This window comes from Leptonychotes weddellii, chromosome 14 (genome assembly GCF_054177405.1).
Source record: "Leptonychotes weddellii isolate Sample4059 chromosome 14, ASM5417740v2, whole genome shotgun sequence".
Classification (NCBI taxonomy): Eukaryota; Metazoa; Chordata; class Mammalia; order Carnivora; family Phocidae; genus Leptonychotes; species Leptonychotes weddellii.
The window spans coordinates 9,985,468-10,004,568 of NC_138382.1; the positions used below are offsets into that span (position 1 = coordinate 9,985,468).

Sequence of the window (19,101 nt, forward strand, 5' to 3'; positions counted from 1 at the left end):
GGCATTCATCCTTTCTTCTTTATCCATTCATCTGTTGAAGAGCATCTCAGCTCTTTCCACAGTTTGGCTATTGTGGACATTGCTGCTATGAACATTGGGGTGCGTATAGCCCTTCTTTTCACTACATCTGTGTCTTTGGGGTAAATACCCAGGAGTGCAATTGCTGGGTCATAGGGTAGCTCTATTTTTAAATTTTTGAGGCACCTCCACACTGTTTTCCAAAGTGGCTGTACCAACTTGCATTTCCACCAACTCCCTTGACTCTTTTTTTTTTTTTTAAAGATTTTATTTATTTGAGAGAGAGACTGAGAGAGAGAGAGCATGAGAGGGGGGAGGGTCGGGAGGGTCAGAGGGAGAAGCAGACTCCCCGTCGAGCAGGGAGCCCGATGCGGGACTCGATCCAGGGACTCCAGGATCATGACCTGAGCCGAAGGCAGTCGTTCAACCAACTGAGCCACCCAGGCACCCCGACTCTTTTTTATAAGACGAAGAAATTAGCCCTTAAATCTACTTTTTTCCTCCTCCTTCCTCCTTCTGATCGTAAAACCATTACTTTCATATTATCTGTGTTTTAACATTTACATCTTGCTTTTAAACTGTATTATACCATTCAAATTTTGTCCATAAATCGTTTCTAAAATAGTGAAAACCAACAATAGCATTTACAGTATTTTCACTATGTGAATGTGATTGTAATAGGATGTGAGAATTGGAGTCTTTATTTAAAAAAAATTTTTTTTTAAAGATTTTATTTATTTGAGAGAGGGGAGAAGGGGCAGAGGGAGAAAGAGAGGGATAAGCAGACTCCCCGCTGAGCAGGGAGCTTGACTCTGGGCTCAATCCCGGGGCTCGGCTCGATCCCAGGACCCTGAGATGGTGCCCTGAGCCGAAGTCAGACGCTTAACTGACTGAACCCCCCCCCAGGCGTCCTTGGATTCTTTGTTCTCAGGTTCACCTGGGGCTGCAATACTAGAAGCAGAGATGCCAACAGCTCCCACATTCCAGCGTTAGACTGTTGAAGCAGGACTTGTAAAGCTTCTGGGTGAAAACCAGTTCTGCAACCCTTAGCTGATCTCCGTCCCCCAGCCTATAAAAAGATGAGGGATTAAAGAGACAAATGGTTTGGAGAAAGTTACAGAATTGCTGTGGCATTTTGAGTCCAGCTCTGCGTGGGGGAGGGAATGAGTGCTTAACGATAAGCACTTGGAGAACCTGATATGCGCCTGTTGGTTGACTGGACTGGTGTCAGGCGCTTGCCTGGGGAATTTTAAAAGGCCGGTTGGAGTGCCTTGTGGCCTCAGAGTTAAAGACTACTGTTGGGAAGTCACTGTACTTTCCTAGACCAAGACAAAGCCGGGAGAGGCTGGGCCTGCACTGCCAGATGCTTAAGAGTAGGGAATGGTAGGCTCAACAGTCCTGTCTCAGAGGAACCAAGAAGACCATTCGGGAGAAAGTCCTCTGTAAACACTGGCTGAAAGCAGATGGGAGAGTCCCATGAACTCTCGCTGCCCTTATCTTCTGTACCCACATGGTCGGGTCTCCCCCTTACTCCCTTCTCTCCAAAGTGACAGAGCTGTGGCCGGCAGGCTTCAGCAGAAGTGGACCCAAAAGGGAGGGAAACAGAGAAGAGTGCAGTCATTCTCTTGCCTTTCCCTGGCAGGCTGGCTCCTTCCCTACAATGATCCGTCGGATAAGAGGGAGAGAAGCTAAAAACGAAGTTCCAAGTTTTGACTGGGACCCAGGTCCCGACACGCTAATTACAGAAATGAGAATTTTTATAACTTAAAGGGACTGGAGGATTTTTTGCACCTGGTATTGACCAGAGAGGTCATGGGCACAGCCCCAAATTTCATCTAAGGGGTCAGGACGATGGCCCTGCAATGTGGGCTTGAACAACATTGAGGGAGAGAACAAAGTGGTTTTCTCTTGGCACCCATGAGTCCTGCTTACTCAAGGGATCAGCGACATTATTTTTGGTAGCAGCACCGTGAATGATTGAGTCTAGAGAAGAGGCAGTGTAACCCTGTGTCCCTCAAAGGGGGGTAGTTTTGAGCAGCCATGTCAAATCTGTTATTCTTTCTTATTCTCTGTCATTTGCTTGGTACCGTCCCACATTTCAGTTTACTTCAGTTTTGGACCATGACTTTGACAGATAGGTTTATATTATTTCTGGAGTTTCTAAATGCCTCTTTTCTTTTTCTTCTGGCAAAAAAGGGATCTAATCTCGGAGATGATCTAGCTGCTGTGTCTTCTTCTTCTTCTTCTTTTTTTTTTGTTTGTTTTATTTATTTATTCATGAGAGTCAGAGAGAGAGAGAGAGAGAGGCAGAGGCAGAGGGAGAAGCAGGCTCCCCGCCTAGCAGGGAGCCCGATGCGGGACTCGATCCCAGGAGCCCGGGATCATGACCTGAGCCGAAGGCAGACGCTTAACCATCTGAGCCACCCAGGCGCCCCTTCTTCTTCTTCTTTTTAAAAACAGTTTTATTGAACTATATTTGACATACCATAACATTCACCCATGTAAAATGTACAGTTCAGTAGTTGTTACATGTTCACAGATAGGCACAAACATCTTCACCATCAGTTGTAGGACATTTTCATCACCCCCCCGAAAAACCCCAGTACCCATTAGAAGTCCCTCCCATTTCTGGGGCATCTGGGTGGCTCAGTTGGTTAAGCCTCCGACTCTTTTTTTTTTTTTTTTTTAAGATTTTATTTATTTGAGACAGAGAGAGAGTGCGTGTGTGAGAGAGCACGAGTGGGGTGAAGGGCAGAGGGAGAAGCAGACTCCCTGCTGAGCGGGGAGCCAGATGCCGGGATGATGACCTGAGCTGAAGACAGATGCTTAACCAACTGAGCCACCCAGGCGTCCCAAGCAACCGACTCTTAATTTCAGCTCAGGCTATGATCTGTGGGTCATGAGATCAAGCCCTGTGTCACGCTCCATGCTCAATGTGGAGTCTGCCTGAGGTTCTCCCTGTACCTCTGCCCCTCCGCACCCAGCATCCTCATGCACAAGCGCACGCACTCTCTCTCAAAATAAATAAATAAATCTTAAAAAAAAAAGGTCCCTCCCATTTCTTTGCAATACCCCCCAGCCCTAGAAAGCCACTAATGAACTGTCTGTCTCCATAAATTTGCCTATTCTGGGTATTTTAAATAAACGGAATCATATAATATGTGATCCTTTGTAACTGGTTTCTTTCAGTTAGTTTATTTTTTAGCACAGTATTTTTAAGGATCAACCATATTATAGCATGTATTAGTACCTTTTCTCCTTTTTATTGTTGGATACTATTCCACTGATGGATGTATTACATTTTATTTATCTATTCATCAGCTGATGATCATGGACACTTTTTATTTTTATTTTTATTTTTTTTTTAAAGATTTTATTTATTTATTTGAGAGAGAGAGACAGAGAGAGAGCATGAGAGGGGGGAGGCACTTTTTAGCTATCATGAATAATGCTGCTGTGAACATTAGCATACAAGGTTTTTGTGGACATGTTTTCATTTCTCTTGCCTATACACGTAGGATAGAATGGCTCAGTCATATGGTAACTCTGTGTTGAACACTTTGGGGAACTGTTTCCCAAAGCAGCTGTATCATTTTACATTCCCATCAGCAGTGTGTCCAGGTTCCAGTTCCTCTTTGTCGACACTTATTATTGTCTGTCTTTTTGATGAGAGCCATCTTTATGGGTGTGATGTGGTCTCTTATTGTGTTTTTTTATTTGTTGTTGAGAATCTTTTCATGTGCTTATTGGCCATTTGCCTGTCTTCTTTGGAGAAATGACCGTTTAGATTCTTTGCCCATTTTTCCATTGGGTTATTTGTCTTTTTATTGTAAGTCTCTTATCAAATATATGGTTAGCAATTTACTTTTTTGACGGTGTCCTTTGAGGCACAAAAGTTTTTTATTTTTTTTGGACATCCCAGAAATGTCCAAAGGAAAAAGTGGGACAACGAACAGAGAGTTAGTTGTATGAGGATGCTGGGTGCGGAGGGGCAGAGGTACAGGGAGAATCTGAGGCAGACTCCACATTGAGCATGGAGTGTGACACAGGGCTTGATCTCATGACCCATGACGTCCAGTTTATCTATTTTTTCTTGTGTTGCTAAGCAGTCGTAAGAAGGCTGATTTAACCCAAGATCGTGAATATTTACTTCTATATTTTCTTGTAAGAGTTTTATTGTTTTAGCTTATGCTTGGGTCTGTGGTCCATTTTGAGTCAATTTTTGCATATGCTGTGAAGCAGTGGTCCAAGTTCATTCTTTTGAATGAGTGGGTATCCAGTTGTCCCAACATCATTTGTTAAAAAGACTGTTCTTTCCTCATTGAATTGTCTTGGAACACTTGTTGAAAATCAGTTGAGTCTAAGTGTGAGGTTTCTTAATCTGGCTTCCTAATCACACTCTGTTAGTTGTCCCACTTTTTCCTTTGGACATTTCTGGGACTACTGACTTCCTGTTCTAGTTTGGACTTTTTTCTGTTTTTCTAGGCCTGCTGCACAGATGTCATCTGAATATTTCTTTTCTTTGTATTTTTGGATTACAGCTATTGTTTCTTAGATCTCATGCCTCATGTATTCTTTTTCCTTGAATCCCCTTTTCATTTTGCCAGAGAACATGATCGAATAAAGATTGTCAGAAATGATGTGAAGGAAGAGGGGAGCTCTCTTAGAGTTTAAATGTCTTGATGTGTCATTGTTTTGCCCTCCCACTTGGAGGATGGTTTGCCTGGATAGAGAATTCTAGGTTCAAAAGGTTTCTATCCAGAATTTGAAGGCATTGCTTGATAACTTCTGTCACTGGTGAGAAGCTTGATGCTGAATGATTCTCGTTCCTTGGTAAGCAGCCTCTTTTTTTCTTATCTGGAAGCTTTCAGGATCTTTTCTTTACCTTGGTATTGATAAAGCTTAATTTTCAAGAAGATGAAATCATGACTCCTGGGAAAACACAAAGTGAACATGTGTCATTAATGAGGGAAAACTGTTTCAAAGAACATTTGAGAAGTTAAGTATTTGTAGGTAATGTTAAGCAGGGACTGCTGGGATGGATACAAAACGAGTGGATGTCCAGCAGGCCCTAAGTGGAACCTTCAGAGGTTTTCTGTTCCATTGGACAGAATTTATTCTCATTTCTACTGAAAAAAAAAAATCTACAACGTAAACTGTGCCTCTACAGAGTTGGAAAATAGCCAATTATATAAGCAGATAAGTAAATGGAATAGCCAAGAATCTCCTTTGCTTTTTCCAAGTTTCAGATAATTTTTCTGACGGTTTTCTGAAATTACATGAGGCCGTGTCTAGTCGTGGGTCTTCTTTTCCTTCATCCTTTTTGAGTACTTTTACTCTGTGAGGCTGTGAGGTCTTTTAATTTGAAGACATGTGTCTTTCTTCACACTGAGCACTTTTCTTTATTGTTTCTTTCATTATTTCCTTCCCTCCATTGGCTCTTTCTTCCTGGAACATCTAATAGATAGATGTTGGATCTCTTGAATTTTTGCCTTTTTGTTTCTTCATTTTTCAAAGTCTTAGACTTATGGTACATCACTCCTATATACTTTATGAGGCGTTTCCTAAAAATAAGACATTCTTCTACCTCACAATAATAACATTGTCACAACTAAGAAAGTTATTGGTAATTTCCTAATGCCAGGTAATATTCAGCCCATTTTAACTTTTCCCCAGTTACTCCAAAATGTTGTATAACTTTTTCTCAATTAAAAGCTTTTAACTGAAGTATGATCTGTGAATATTTCTGTATTGTGTAAGTGTATGTGTAAGTGTACAGTTTGATGTATTATCAAAAATTATACCTGTGAGCGCCTGGGTGGCTCAGTTGGTTAAGCGACTGCCTTAGGCTCAGGTCATGATCCTGGAGTCCCTGGATCGAGTCCTGCATCGGGCTCCCTGCTCGGCAGGGAGTCTGCTTCTCCCTCTCCCACTCCCCGTTTGTGTTCCCTCTCTCGTTGTCTTTCTCTGTCAAATAAATAAGTAAAATCTTTAAAAAAAAAAAAAATTATACCTGTGTAGACTAGCTTTTTTTTTTTCAATCCATCACCCAATCAAGGTTCAGTCATTTCATTAGATTATTCTGTCTCTTTAGTCTTTTCTGTTCTAGAACACTCTTCCTGCCACTTTTTTCGCAGGGATTGACTTTGTGAAGACATGAGTCCAGTTGGTTTATTTCTCCCTTTCCTCCTCCCTCTCCTTTATCTTCTCCCCTTCCCCATTTCCTTTTGTCCTACTCCTCCTCCTTCCCTTCATTCAATTTCAAATATGCCCCTAATCTGAGAGAAATAAAACAGCTCATCTGGTACCCACAACCCAGCTATTATAATCACTGACACAAATTTAGACTTGTCTCATCTACACCCCTGACCATTTCTCTTCTCTTTCTCCTGCCACTGGATTGTGTTGAAATAAATAACAGCCTTGACAACATTTCATCCTCAAATATTTTGGTATATATTTATAAATGGTACAGCGGGAAGCTCAGCAAGGGCTGTTGACTAGAGCATGAATGTGTGACTTCCCCACATAACAGCTGCCCAGCATGGTGGCTGGATTCTGCAGGGGAGTGTCTCAGAATGGTGATCCAAGGGCCCAGGGGATGGGGTAGGGTGGGAAGTAGGGTGGGGTGGGGGTGGGTGGAGTGGGGAGGGTGCGCCAGGCTTCCTAGGATCCAACCTTGGATGTCTGTTGCATTCTATTTGTCAAAAAGTTCCTAAGGCCCGCCTAGGTAGGGCACAAAATCTGAACCAAAGACACAAAGACATAGATGGTCTTAAATTATACTGAATGAGTGGATGGAGGAATCCATTAGTCAATCAATTAACAAAAGAAAGAAAGCCAATTCTTTATGATAAACACTACATGGAGATATCATGCATTCTTAATAATATCCTGGAACATATACAGAACAGATCTGAAAGGCAAACACTGGATTTACTATCACTGCTTGCATGAAAATAGCTACCACCAGTGCTTCTGGTGGGAGCTACCACTTTCTAGGGAAAGAAGATGGGAAGGGTTGGGACTTCTGTCCCATGATTTCAAAGGAAGTAGGAGTGTAGGTGGGGGAGTGAGTGGGTAGAAGAACAAAGCACCCAGTCCTTAGAATTTAGGTTATATTTTCCCATTGAAACAAGAACACTATGGGATCAAGCTGGGAATCTAACCAGCGTTTTAACATTTATGTCCTCAGAGCCAGGGAATCCAAGCTCCAAACCACTGATTAGTCACTGGTTAATAAGACGAATGTCATAACTTTGACAGTTAATGTAGCTGTTTAGTTAGCTCTTAACATTTAACATTTTAATTCAGTTTGGGGAAGCATTTTAATACAAAAATGTAGAATCATGAGCAAAGTTATCGGAGTACAGCATACAGACACTGGACAAAAGATTGAAGACACCAAAGGAATACTTTTCTGAACTAGGTTAGCAAAATGAATGTTAAGATTGACCACCCAGCACCATGGCAACCAATAAAACATAACAAATCACAGCCACTCTCAAAGCCCAGACTCTTGCTGCTTTATACCTATTTCAGGAGTGCACACATGCACTGACTTGGTTTGCCTGTGTGTCTTTAATCCTTGGATCCCAAAAGAACCTACTCTGGGGCTTCACTTCCTTGACATCCTTTAAACTTCTTCCAGAAGCTTGGCAGATATTTTACCAACGTCCAGACTGTTCTCTTTGCCAACAAGCCAAACACAGGCCCGTTGCTATGAATGGAACCAGCTGTCTCCCTTTCCTCTCAGAGATATTTAGGTATCAGATTTATTCACACTATGGCTGTCCCCAGATTCTCTTTTTATAAAGTGTTTAAAATGTAACAACATTTATTTCCAGTCCCTTTCTCAATAGGTGCGAAAGGCTTCTTCCCATCCCCACCAGAGTAAGACAAATTGTCATCAGTTTGGGACACAGCTTCGAGGTGAGCTTATAACCTCGGTTAAAGCACTTATAACTGAAGTTGCTAATTCCTGGTGAAAATGTACAAATCTGGGGCACCTGGGTGGCTCAGTCGTTAAGCGTCTGCCTTCGGCTCAGGTTATGATCTCAGGGTCCTGGGATCAAGCCCTGCATCGGGCTCCCTGCTCAGCGGAGAGCCTGCTTCTCCCTCTCCCACTCCCCCTGCTTGTGTTCCCTCCCTCGCTGTGTCTCTCTCTGTCAAATAAATACATAAAATCTCTTAAAAAAAAGTACAAATCTCAGGGGTACTTTTGAGGCTCCTTGCTTATGAAGAAGAAATTCTGCCTTACCATGGGGTCCTTTCCCCCGTTCCCTGTATGCTGTGCTCCTATAACTTTGCTCATGATTCTACATTTTTGTAGTATTTTTTAAATTGGAAGTTTTTGAGAGGTTTCTCTTCATGAGGAAAGAATTTGGTGAGCTTTTGATATTTAAATGGAAGTGTGGGGGGGCGCACGCTCTCACACACACACACACACACACACACAGATTCACTAATCCCATTCATAAGTCTCCACCCTCATGACCTAATCTCCCCACAGAGGCACCACCTCCCGACGCCAATATCTTGGAGTTAGGCTCTCAACAAATGTATTTTGGGGAGACACAGACATTCAGGCCACAGCACTAAGTTTTATTCCCTTGATGAGCGTCCTCTGATTTGTTCATCCATTCTCCTATTCTTGGACATTTGGGTTGTTTCCAGTTTGGGGCTATTATGAACCAGTGCTCTGACATGCCTGGGTGTGTCTTTTTGGGGACATATGCATTAATTTGTCTTGCGCATATGCCTAGAAGTGAATTGCTGAGTCACAGGGGCCGTATATGTTGAATTTTGTTAGAAAGAGTAAGTGCCATTCTTCTTCAGAGTGGTTGTACCAATTTCTAACTGCTTCTTAGACCCTCAGCCAGTCCTGATTTTAGACTCACTTTCACCACGATTGCCCATTTCTGAACATTTGGAGAGTCTGAGCAGAGGATCCTGTGGTTTTGGCTTCCCTCACTGCTATCATAGGAGTCTCTTCTCAGCACCCCTGCGTCCAGTTCACACCGGCCCATTGGCTTTCCAGCTTTTAAAATTTTGATGCCTTTTTCCTGTCCTTATGGATTTCTCTATTTAAAACTTTTCCTTTGCTGCGGTTGTAATGGGTTTTTAGGAATTGGTAGCACTAAATGCTTATGTTCACTCCACCATATTAAACCTCTCATTTTTAACCACGCTACCTTCACATGATCTCTGGAACTATTTGTTTATTTAAACATGCCTGAGCGAGTTTCAGTTGCGTCTTGAGTTTGGAGCAGTAGGGAAGAAGCAGCAAAATACAAGTCCTTAGACAGTAGGGAAAGGTCAACCTATTTAGGGAATGAAATCTTGTACCAAAAAAGATAGTCAACAATACCAAGCTGTGAGAGGCATAATTATTTAATGATATTATGTGATGGGGATTATGAGAAATTTTTAGCAGGTAGAAACGGGCAAATTGAAGGTGATATTCCTTTTTGGTGGCCTCAGGTTCCCGAAACATTCTTTTGTTAGGTCATTTAATTGAGACCTGGAAAGAACTGGGGGCACAATTGCAAGAGATCAGAGTGGAGGTGAATTCCATTATGAAAAACATAATGCCTTTGCATCAAGCTACCTGGTATATACGTATCATAAAACACTCCCGGCTCAAGTTCGTAACAGTAAAACCAAAAGCATAAAAGGCGTCACTCAGTTGCCTGTCCCTGGGAGAAGACCAGCTCTTTGGATCTTGGATTTTGCACCTTACCCTTAAAAGCCCCAGAGTGCCAGTTACAGAGGGCAAGCCCTTCACTTTTTGGGTCCCACTGTCTTTCATGTCTAAAATCCAAGTTCTAGAAAGACATTTCTGAATTGACTCTGGGCTTTTCCGTTTCTTAATGGTAAATCCCAGTGATGAGTTGGTCTCGGTAGAATTCCAGAACTGTATGTAATCCATGGTGTTCCCTTCGCTGGGCAGGTGGTGATGACTGTGAGTTGAGAACAATAGGAATGAAGCTGAAAGATCAGGAAAAAATTAGGTCAAATGTGAGGAAGAAATTTATAGAGACAATGTATCAGTCAAGGTCCTGGCAGGGCACAGATAACAAGAAAATTATATCTTGAGAAGAGGTTAATAAAGGGCTTGTTCACAAAGGAATGAGCAAGGTGTAGGGAACAGTGAAGTGAGGACTGTCCCTAGGCCTGACCGGAATCTGGAATTCGGGGTCAGGTACAGAGGACTCCTTGAAAGAAACTGTGGCTTTCTATTAAGGGACACAGCCAGCCTGAGGCTACAGAGAAGGAACCTATAGAATAACTAGCCCAAACTCACTCTCCTCCCTCCCTCCAATCTTCTGCCAGGGCTCCCCAGTGGCTGAACTTCCTTAAGACAAGAGGGCAAAGGGGCCCCATGGATACAGTCTTCGTAGGCCAGCCTCCTTGGGAAGAGCGCAGGAGAGAAGATCAGGAGATCTCTTGCACACAAGTGTCGATGGTCAGCATGGAGTGAGTTCCCGTAGGAACTTACCTGCAGGCCGCAGGAAGAATTCTTTTTAGAGAAGTTTTGGAAACAGTATACCTGCAGATTATTCTTACAATTAGAGTACCTCTTCCGGCTGCCATTAACGCAGGCACACAGTGTTAAGAACAAAATGGTGAAATTCATTTTGTGAAATTCATTTTGTAATAACAAGCTGCTCCCCCGAGGAGGAAGTGCCTATTATTATTAATAATAAAACCGATTGCATAGTATTTTGCAGCATGCAAAGGACTTTTATGTATGTCATTTTGTGTGAATCTCTCATTATTCTTGTGAGGTGGCTAGGAATATAGACCTGTTTGATGAGAAAAGTGAGTCTCACCGAGGTTGCTTAAAATATCACAGCAAACGAGGGAGAAAGCCTGATTTTGAACCAGGTGTCTTGATTCCAAATTCAAGTGGTTGCCAGAAAGAGAAATTCAGATCACCTGCAATGATTTTTTTAAAGGCAAGAATGATGACAATATAAAAAATGTAAGAAATTCTTCCCCTTTGCTGATAGAGCTGAGCGGACTTTGTGACCATCATGTTCCTCCTTAGTAGCTGATGTTTTACTGCCCTCTGTTTGGGAGGACACCCCCTGGTGATGAGTGGGATGGAAATTTGGGTCTTGGAAGTTACACGATTTTAACTAGGTTAAAGCCAGAGAGGTCTATCCTGAAAGTCCCTGTAAATCCTAAGTGGGTCCCTTATAACTCCAATTTTGTACACCATTGAACCTGATCCAGCCTCTGAAGGAGACATGGTTGGTATCCTAATAGCCCCCATGTCTGATACATCCTGCCGTTGTCTACACTAGAATAATTCAAATGACCAAATAGCCGATAAGCTTGGCCAGAGTTTTAATGATAGTAATAAAAAAGCCACACGAAGGAATAAGTTTGGGGGACAGTGCATGGGGATTTTGTACACTGCCTATGTGCCTTGGCTGTGTCCTCATTCTGGGGTTGGCGTTCTGGTGATCTGACTTTGACTTCTCATTGGCAGCCCATCCAGTGCGGGAGAGAAGCTAAGCCCACCAGGCCATTAACCTCTGGAGCATTCTCTAAGCTTGTTTGTTATTCTGACATTCAAGAAATAGCCCCATTCATTGTATGATCTCACACTCCTGTCTTGGCAGATGGATTCAGAATTGTCTTTCTTACTTTCTTTTTAATATAGTAAATATAATTTATATAAATCCCTGATCAAAAGTGTTCAGTTAGCTAAGTTTTGAGAGTTGGATATACCGACGTAGCCAACATCCCAATCAAGATATGGAACATTGCTATCATTTCAGAAAATTCTCTTCTTTCTTCCCAGTCAATCCCTTCCCCCCACCAAATAGGCACCACTCTTCTGATTTCTAGCACCATGATTATTTTTATCTGTTCTTGAACTTCATGTAAGTGGAATCATATAATATCTGGCTTACTTCACTCAACGTCTTTGAACTTCTTTGTGTTGTTGTATATCAGTAATGTGTTCCTTTTTATTGCTGGAAGTATTCCATTGTTTGAAAATACCACAAATTTTTTTTAAAGATTTTATTCATTTATTTGACAAAGAGAGATAGAGCGAGAGAGGGAACACAAGCAGGGAGAGTGGGAGAGGGAGAAGCAGGCTTCCCGCCGAGCAGGGAGCCCGATGTGGGGCTCGATCCCAGGACCCTGGGACCATGACTTAAGCCGAAGGCAGACACTTGATGACTGAGCCACCCTGGCGCCCCGAAAATACCACAGTTTGTTTACTTATTCTCCTGCTGTTGGATATTTTGAGTTATTTTCATTTTTGGTCTAGTATGCATAAAACTGCTATAAACATTTCTCTGTAAGTCTTTTTGTGGGTAACTGCGCTTATTTCTCTGGGTCTTTTCCTAGGAGTGGAATAGCAGGTCTTAAGGTAGGCGTATATTCAGATTTTTTTTTTGCAGTTTTTAGATACACGTTTTACTGTAGAATAATTTTAGATTTACGGAAGTATTTCAAAGATAATAAAGAGAAGTTCTGTATATGCCATACTATTTCCCCATCATTGACATCTTAATATAGTACATAGTACATTTGTCACAACTAATGAACCAATATTGATACATTATTTTCAACTAAAATCCATACTTTTCAGATTCTCTTAGTTTATATCTAATGTTCTTTTTCTGTCCATTATTCCAGCCTAAGAGACCACATTACGTTTGCTTGTCATGTCTCCTTAGGCTCCACTTGGCTGTGACAGTTTTTCAGATTTCCCTTGTTTTTGAGGACCTTGACCATTTTGAGGAGTACTTGTCAGGTACTTTGCAGCATGGACCTCAGTTGGGATTGTCTGATGTTTTTCTTATGATTAGACTGAGGTTATTATCAGTTTGGTAGAGGAAGAACATGGAGGTAAAATGCCATTTTCATCACATCATATCAAGGGTACACACTGTCCACATGACTTATCAGCGATATTAACCTTGGTCCTCTGGTTGATGTCAAGTTTGTCAAGTTTCTCCACCAGAAGATTACTCCCCCTCTCCTTTCTATACTGTATTCTTTGGAAGGAACTCACCTGGTACAACCCATACTTAAGGAGTAGGGAGTCAAGGGTGGAGTATCTCCATAAATTACAGTTGACCTTTGAACAACAGGGATTTGAACTGCATGGGTCCATTTAAATGCAGATCTTTTCTTTTTTCTATTCTTTTGTTTAGATTTATTTATTTGAGAGAGGGAGAGAGCACACAGAGGGAGAGGGAGAAGTAGACTCCCCACTCAGCAGGGAGCCAGATGTTGGGCTCCATCCCAGGATTCTGGGATCATGACCCAAGCCGAAGGCAGATGCTCAACCGACTGAGCCACCCAGGCGCCCCAGATTTTGTTTCTAATAAATATAGTACAGTATTGTAAATATATTTTCTCTTCCTTATGATTTTCTTAGTAACATGTTCTTTTCTCTAGCTTACTTTGTTGTAAGAATGCAGTATATAATACATATACCATGCAAAATATGTGTTAATCGACTGTTATCGGCAAGGCTTCTGGTCAATAATAGGCTATTAATAGTTAAGTTTATAGGCAGTCAGAAGTCGTACTCCGATTTTGCACTGCATGCCGGGGTTGGGGGTTGGCACCCCTCAGCCCTGCATTGTACAAGAGTCAATGGTATTTGGAATTCTTTGGCATGGAAGATTTATATTTAGTTTTTAAGAAGTGGCAGAACCATTTTATACTCAGACAAGCAATGCGGGAGAGTCTGTGTGCTCCTGATCCTCACCAACACTTGATGTTGTCATTCTTCCTAATTTTAACCATTCTAGTTGATGTGAAGTGGTATCTCACTGTGGTTTTAATTTGCATTCGTGATGACTAATGATTTTGAGTAACTTTTCATGGGCTTATTGGCCATTCCTATATCTTCCTTTGTGAAATATCTTGTTCAAGTCTTTTGCCTGATTTTTTTGTGTTGTCTGGTTTTTTTTTTTTTTTAATTGAATTGAGGAGTTATTTCTATATCCTGGATAAAGGTTCTTTGTTTAATATATGCATGAAAGATTTTCTCCCAGTCTGTGGCTTGCCTATTGGTTTTCTTTCTTTTTTTTTTTTAAATTTTATTTATTTATTTGAGAGAGAGAATGAGATAGAGAGAGCATGAGAGGGGGGAGGGTCAGAGGGAGAAGCAGACTCCCTGCTGAGCAGGGAGCCCGATGTGGGACTCGATCCCAGGACTCCAGGATCATGACCTGAGCTGAAGGCAGTCGCTCAACCAACTGAGCCACCCAGGCGCCCACCTATTGGTTTTCTTAACAGTGTCATTTAATGAGTTGGATTGAAGATTTTAATAAAGAGATTTGGGGACCAGTGCTGGAAGTAATGAACCCTCACTCATTCTATATCTGATGCTGCTAATTTTTAGTTACGAAGATTTATTATTTATTTTTACAAGATTTTATTTATTTGAGAGACAGAGAGAGAGCAGGGGAGGAGCAGAGGGAGAGGGAGAAGCAGACTCTGTGCTGAGCACAGAGCCCTGCGTGGGGCTTGATCTCAAGACCCTGAGATCATGACCTGAGCTGAAACCAAGAGTTGCGCTCAACCGACTGAGCCAACCACGGGGGCCCCAAAGTTACGAAGGTTTATGATGTGCTGGTGGGCATAAGGATTATAACCACACTTTCTTTTCAAGGCATCTGGTACTGCATGAAAAGATACTTTTCAAAGGGAAGTTAGACTTCCCCATAGTAATAACAATTGTGTTGCTGGGTGTGAAGATTCCAGATGTATTAGGTCTCTTGGAGTAGCTGCTGACAGTCCATAGGCGCAGCCCAGGTAAGAAGATCATGTTCTGTCCGTGGCCAACTTTGCATCCTCATTTGGCCAACTTTGCGTCCTCATTTTCCAAAGCTCTGACATGATAATGACTGACAGAGTGCTCAAGGGGGCTGTGCTCTCTGCTGATCCAGTTAAGCCCTACAGACACTGACGAATCAGGAGAAACAGTAACACAGCAGCTTCCGCCAGCATTTCCCCCAAGATTTGATGACAGAGTGCATAGTCCTTTTACAGATTAACAAAACAAGGAGAGAAGCGAGGCCCGACTACTTCTGGAGAGGCAGAAAGAATTCCTCTTAGGGAGAGGGGCATCATGTGATATTAAATATTGACTCATTACATGGGTTTAGGGGAGACGTTTTCAAGCTTCTTGGAATACCAGCAACAAAAAACAAACTTTCCAAACTAGAGTTCATATGCGAACTCACTCACCAGCCCAACTCTGGCATTTGCTACCCGAACTGATGCTTGGTTCTAACGCTGATCATCATTAGCTCCAATCTTTTATATTTGCGATAAGATTTGATTTTGATAATAAATATAGTTCTCAGGTTGAAAAGCTGTAGTAGTCCCTCATTGGTACTAAGTAAAATCTGGCTTTTTGGTTGATTTCTATTAATTCTGAATTATTTAGTGTAACATTTGGAACATTTAGCTTTGGAGAAAAATATATAGAAGATCACTGTGGACTTATTCTTTAATACCTACACTGTTTGGAACTGAGAAAAGACTTAGCTTTGTTTTTACTTGTACACTGTCACTTCTGTCCAGTAAGGGCTCTGAGTACTCTGATTTTCCTGGGTTCCACTCACATGCTAGAATTCTCCATTTGTCTACTTACCATTGATCCTGCAAAACTCAGAAAAAAATAGCAACGGCTCAAGGAGGAATTGGCCAGGGCTTCATGCAAGGGACAGATCAGCGCTGAGGGAGTCAGAACTTCCTTAGATGCAAAGAGAGAAAAAAAATTAGGGACTTGAAATTATTGAGGAGACTTGAGAGTCCGTGGTCTTCCTCAACACAGTTTAAAAATTCTACAACGTGAACAAAAGGTTGGTACATTGAAAACATGGTTCGGCCTTTTTTTAAAAAAAAAAAAAACGTGTGCCCTCTAGGAAGAGAATATGAATTTTTTTTTTCTTTTTACTCAGACAAAACTCTGATTTTAGCTATTGTCTTTTCTAATGGCCTCTTTTCCTGCCACTTCAGGTGAATCTCTTTGTGCTGCTCTCTGTGGTGTGTGTCCTCTTAAATCTAGCTGGATTTATCCTCGGCTGCCAGGGGGCCCAGTTTGTGTCCAGCGTGCCCAGGTGTGATCTGGTAAGTTGTCCTAAACCATCGCTGCGCGCCTGCGCGGACCCTGGCTTTCCCGGGGGGCGGGGGGAGGGTAGGGTGCGCGCAGTGTGCGCCCGGCAAGCTCCCTCGGGTGAAGCCCGCCCTTTGTTTCGTTTTCCCACGTCCGCTGACCGACTTCAGGTATTTTTTTTCCAAAGCAGAGACCAGCTAGGAGAGCCCCAGAAGCACAGTAAGATAGCGCGTCGTTAGTTAGGAAATGGATCGGTCAGGTGTCCACAAGCAATATCGGTCTGCTCTCATCCGAAGAGGGAAAACGGAGATGATCAGAATACAGGTCAGCAGTCCTTTCTCCAAAATCTCTGGAGGCTGGCTGTGTTTCAGCATTCAGAGTTTCCCCGATTTTGAGAAGAGAAACCTGATGCATACGTTACTTACACTGTAGCAAGCACCCCGCTGGACTCTGGGGCGGCAGGTTGTAATCACAACGTCTGGTTTTCGGGGCTTTTTGAATTTCAGAATTGTGGTTAAGAGGTTATGGACCTGCACAATCTCCGAATCTTTTCTTTTAATTTTTTGACTGGTAAAATGCATGTAGTAGCATAAAATGTGCCATCTTCATTTTTAAGAGTTAAGTTTAGTAGTTGAAGGACATTCACATTGTTGTGCAACCAATCTCCAGAACATTTTTCTTGTTGCAAAACTGAAACTCTATCCATATTAAACAGCTCCCCCACCTTCCTGGCTGTGATAAAGCCCGGGCCTTCCGCATTAGGAAGACTCCTCAGGGACTCACCACAAACCCATTGCTCTTTCTAACACTGCTTTACAAGTTTTCTGATTTTGTCACCCCATTGGTTATTAACCGTACGTTACGGGATCCCAGGCTTTTCTGGTTTTTAAGGCCCTCTGCAGTTCGCCCTCATCCTGCCCGCTCCCAGAGGCAGCTCACCCTGTCATTGCTCCAAAGCTTGCCTGGCATTGCCCTACTTTCATACTTTTAACAACACCTTCTCTCCCCCCCCAAATTCACTGTCCCTCAGTCCTTGTTCCTCCAAATGATATCAGTCCTTTACAGACCCATTCAAAGATTACCTCCTTCAGGAAATAATCCGTGAACCCCCAGGAAAGATAATCTTCTAAAATGTCCTATATGTACCTCTCTCAGGCATTTATCCTTTTCGTTTTTTGGACTAGAGACATTCATACACCTGTCTTCTCTGTTCTTCTGAGCTGGGATCTCCCCAAGGGCAATGTCAGCTTCTCTATTAATTTGGGAGTTCCCAATGGTCCCCCTGCACTGCCTCCCACTCCTTCACATACAGAGTTCCCGGGCGGGGGCGGGGGGAAGTTGAACCAAGCTTGGTTTTCCAATTACTAATCACACAGCAAATTAGAAGGGGCGAAGAGACCAGACACAGGCTGAAAGTGGTAAGTCCCAGTATCTGGAAAGACAGTTTGGCGAAATTGTAGCATCTCTTATGTCAAGACACTGCTTAGAGGCTGCGGAGAGTAGAAAGGAAAGTCAGACCACGTTCCTGACCTAGAAGTTTATCACATGCAAGAGGAACAGGATAAACACGGCAAATGCTTGAGTGGTGTTTGTGGAGGGAATGAATACGTGCCCAGCTACAGGTAGATCCACTGGGTTTGGCCGTCAGAGTGAGACACAGCGCCTGGGGCATGCAGAGAAAGAAGGGCTTGTATCCGGGGGAAGATAAGGAATATAGGTATTTGAGATGGACTTTGAATGATGAATAGATAAGGAGAGTGGGTAGAGCCTGAGAGAGGAGAGTACTCAGAGGGCAGTGGTGGGAAATGAGCCTTGGTAGCTCTTGGAAAAGCAGAAGCCAGATTGCAAGGGGTCAAGGGTATAGTTAATGGACTTTTCTGGGAAATTCTGTGGTTCTCTACCCTGGGTGCCCATTAGACTCACCTGGGGGAACTTTGTAAAGAATCCCCTAACTGGGGCCACATTCCCAAAGATTCTCAGTTGGCCTGGTGGGGGGTGGGTCTAGGCATCTGTATCTTTTTATATTTTAAGTGTATTTTTAATTAAACCTTTTTTCCCCACCACAAAACCAATTCTGTGATTGTATCTGATTATAAAGCTGTAAAAATTTGGGCAAGTCATAAAAGTATAGGACAGAACTTAAAAAAAATCTCACTCTTCTGGGTAAGCACGGTTAACCGTTTGGCGGATTTTTGGGGCACCTCTTTACATGCATAAAAACACACGATTTCCATCAGTGGGACCGTATCGTAATTGTTGTTTTTCATTAGGGAGGCTATTTGACCAATAAAATCTTTTTGGGGGAGGGGACACTCTTCCTCATTCCCTCTCCACCATGCTAGTCACCCCAAATCCCTGCTAACAAGCCGGGGGTCTCCCTCCATGTGTTCACATTATCTCACATAAATACGTAGGGGGTGGACCTCATCGTGATTTATTTTTCGAAAATGTATTTATCCACTCCCCTACATACTGTGTTTCTCACTTACAGATCTAACACTCGTCTTTGTTTCGAACAGGTTAGGTTTGGGTTTTGGCTGATAAAAACAATGTAGCCATGCATACCATCCTGCACATCCCCTGGCCGATTTGATTTTCGCCAGTTGGAGGAAGCTCCCAGGTCGGACATCATTCCTGGTGGGGAAGCTGTAGTTTTTCTTCTGTTTGTCTCATTTTTTAAAAAAAATTCCACATTCAACCCTTTGGTGACTCTATCCACTTTTTTAAATGGAGGTAAAATTTACAGTGAAATGCACAGACCTGAAGTGTGCAGTTCCTGGAGTTTTGACCAATGTATACATTCATCTTGACAAATGAACACACTCATGTATACACCCCAAACAAGATCTAGAACATTAGTTTTGTCTGTTCTTGCATTTCACCCAAATGGAGTCATAGGGTATGTACCTTTTTGTCTCTGTCTTATTTTGCTCAGCACAGTTTTGAGATTCATCCATGATTTTGTGTTGTGTCAG

General features: G+C 42.5%; 1 protein-coding gene across 1 annotated transcript in view; it reads left to right on the forward strand.

The window, feature by feature from the left end:
• Positions 1 to 19,101, forward strand: part of ENTREP1 (endosomal transmembrane epsin interactor 1) — a 49,197-nt gene that overhangs the window by 10,608 nt on the left and 19,488 nt on the right. The window contains exon 2 of the mRNA XM_081804062.1: positions 16,015 to 16,140. Coding sequence (XP_081660188.1) covers positions 16,015 to 16,140 — 126 coding nt within the window. The remainder of the gene's footprint in view (positions 1 to 16,014; positions 16,141 to 19,101) is intronic.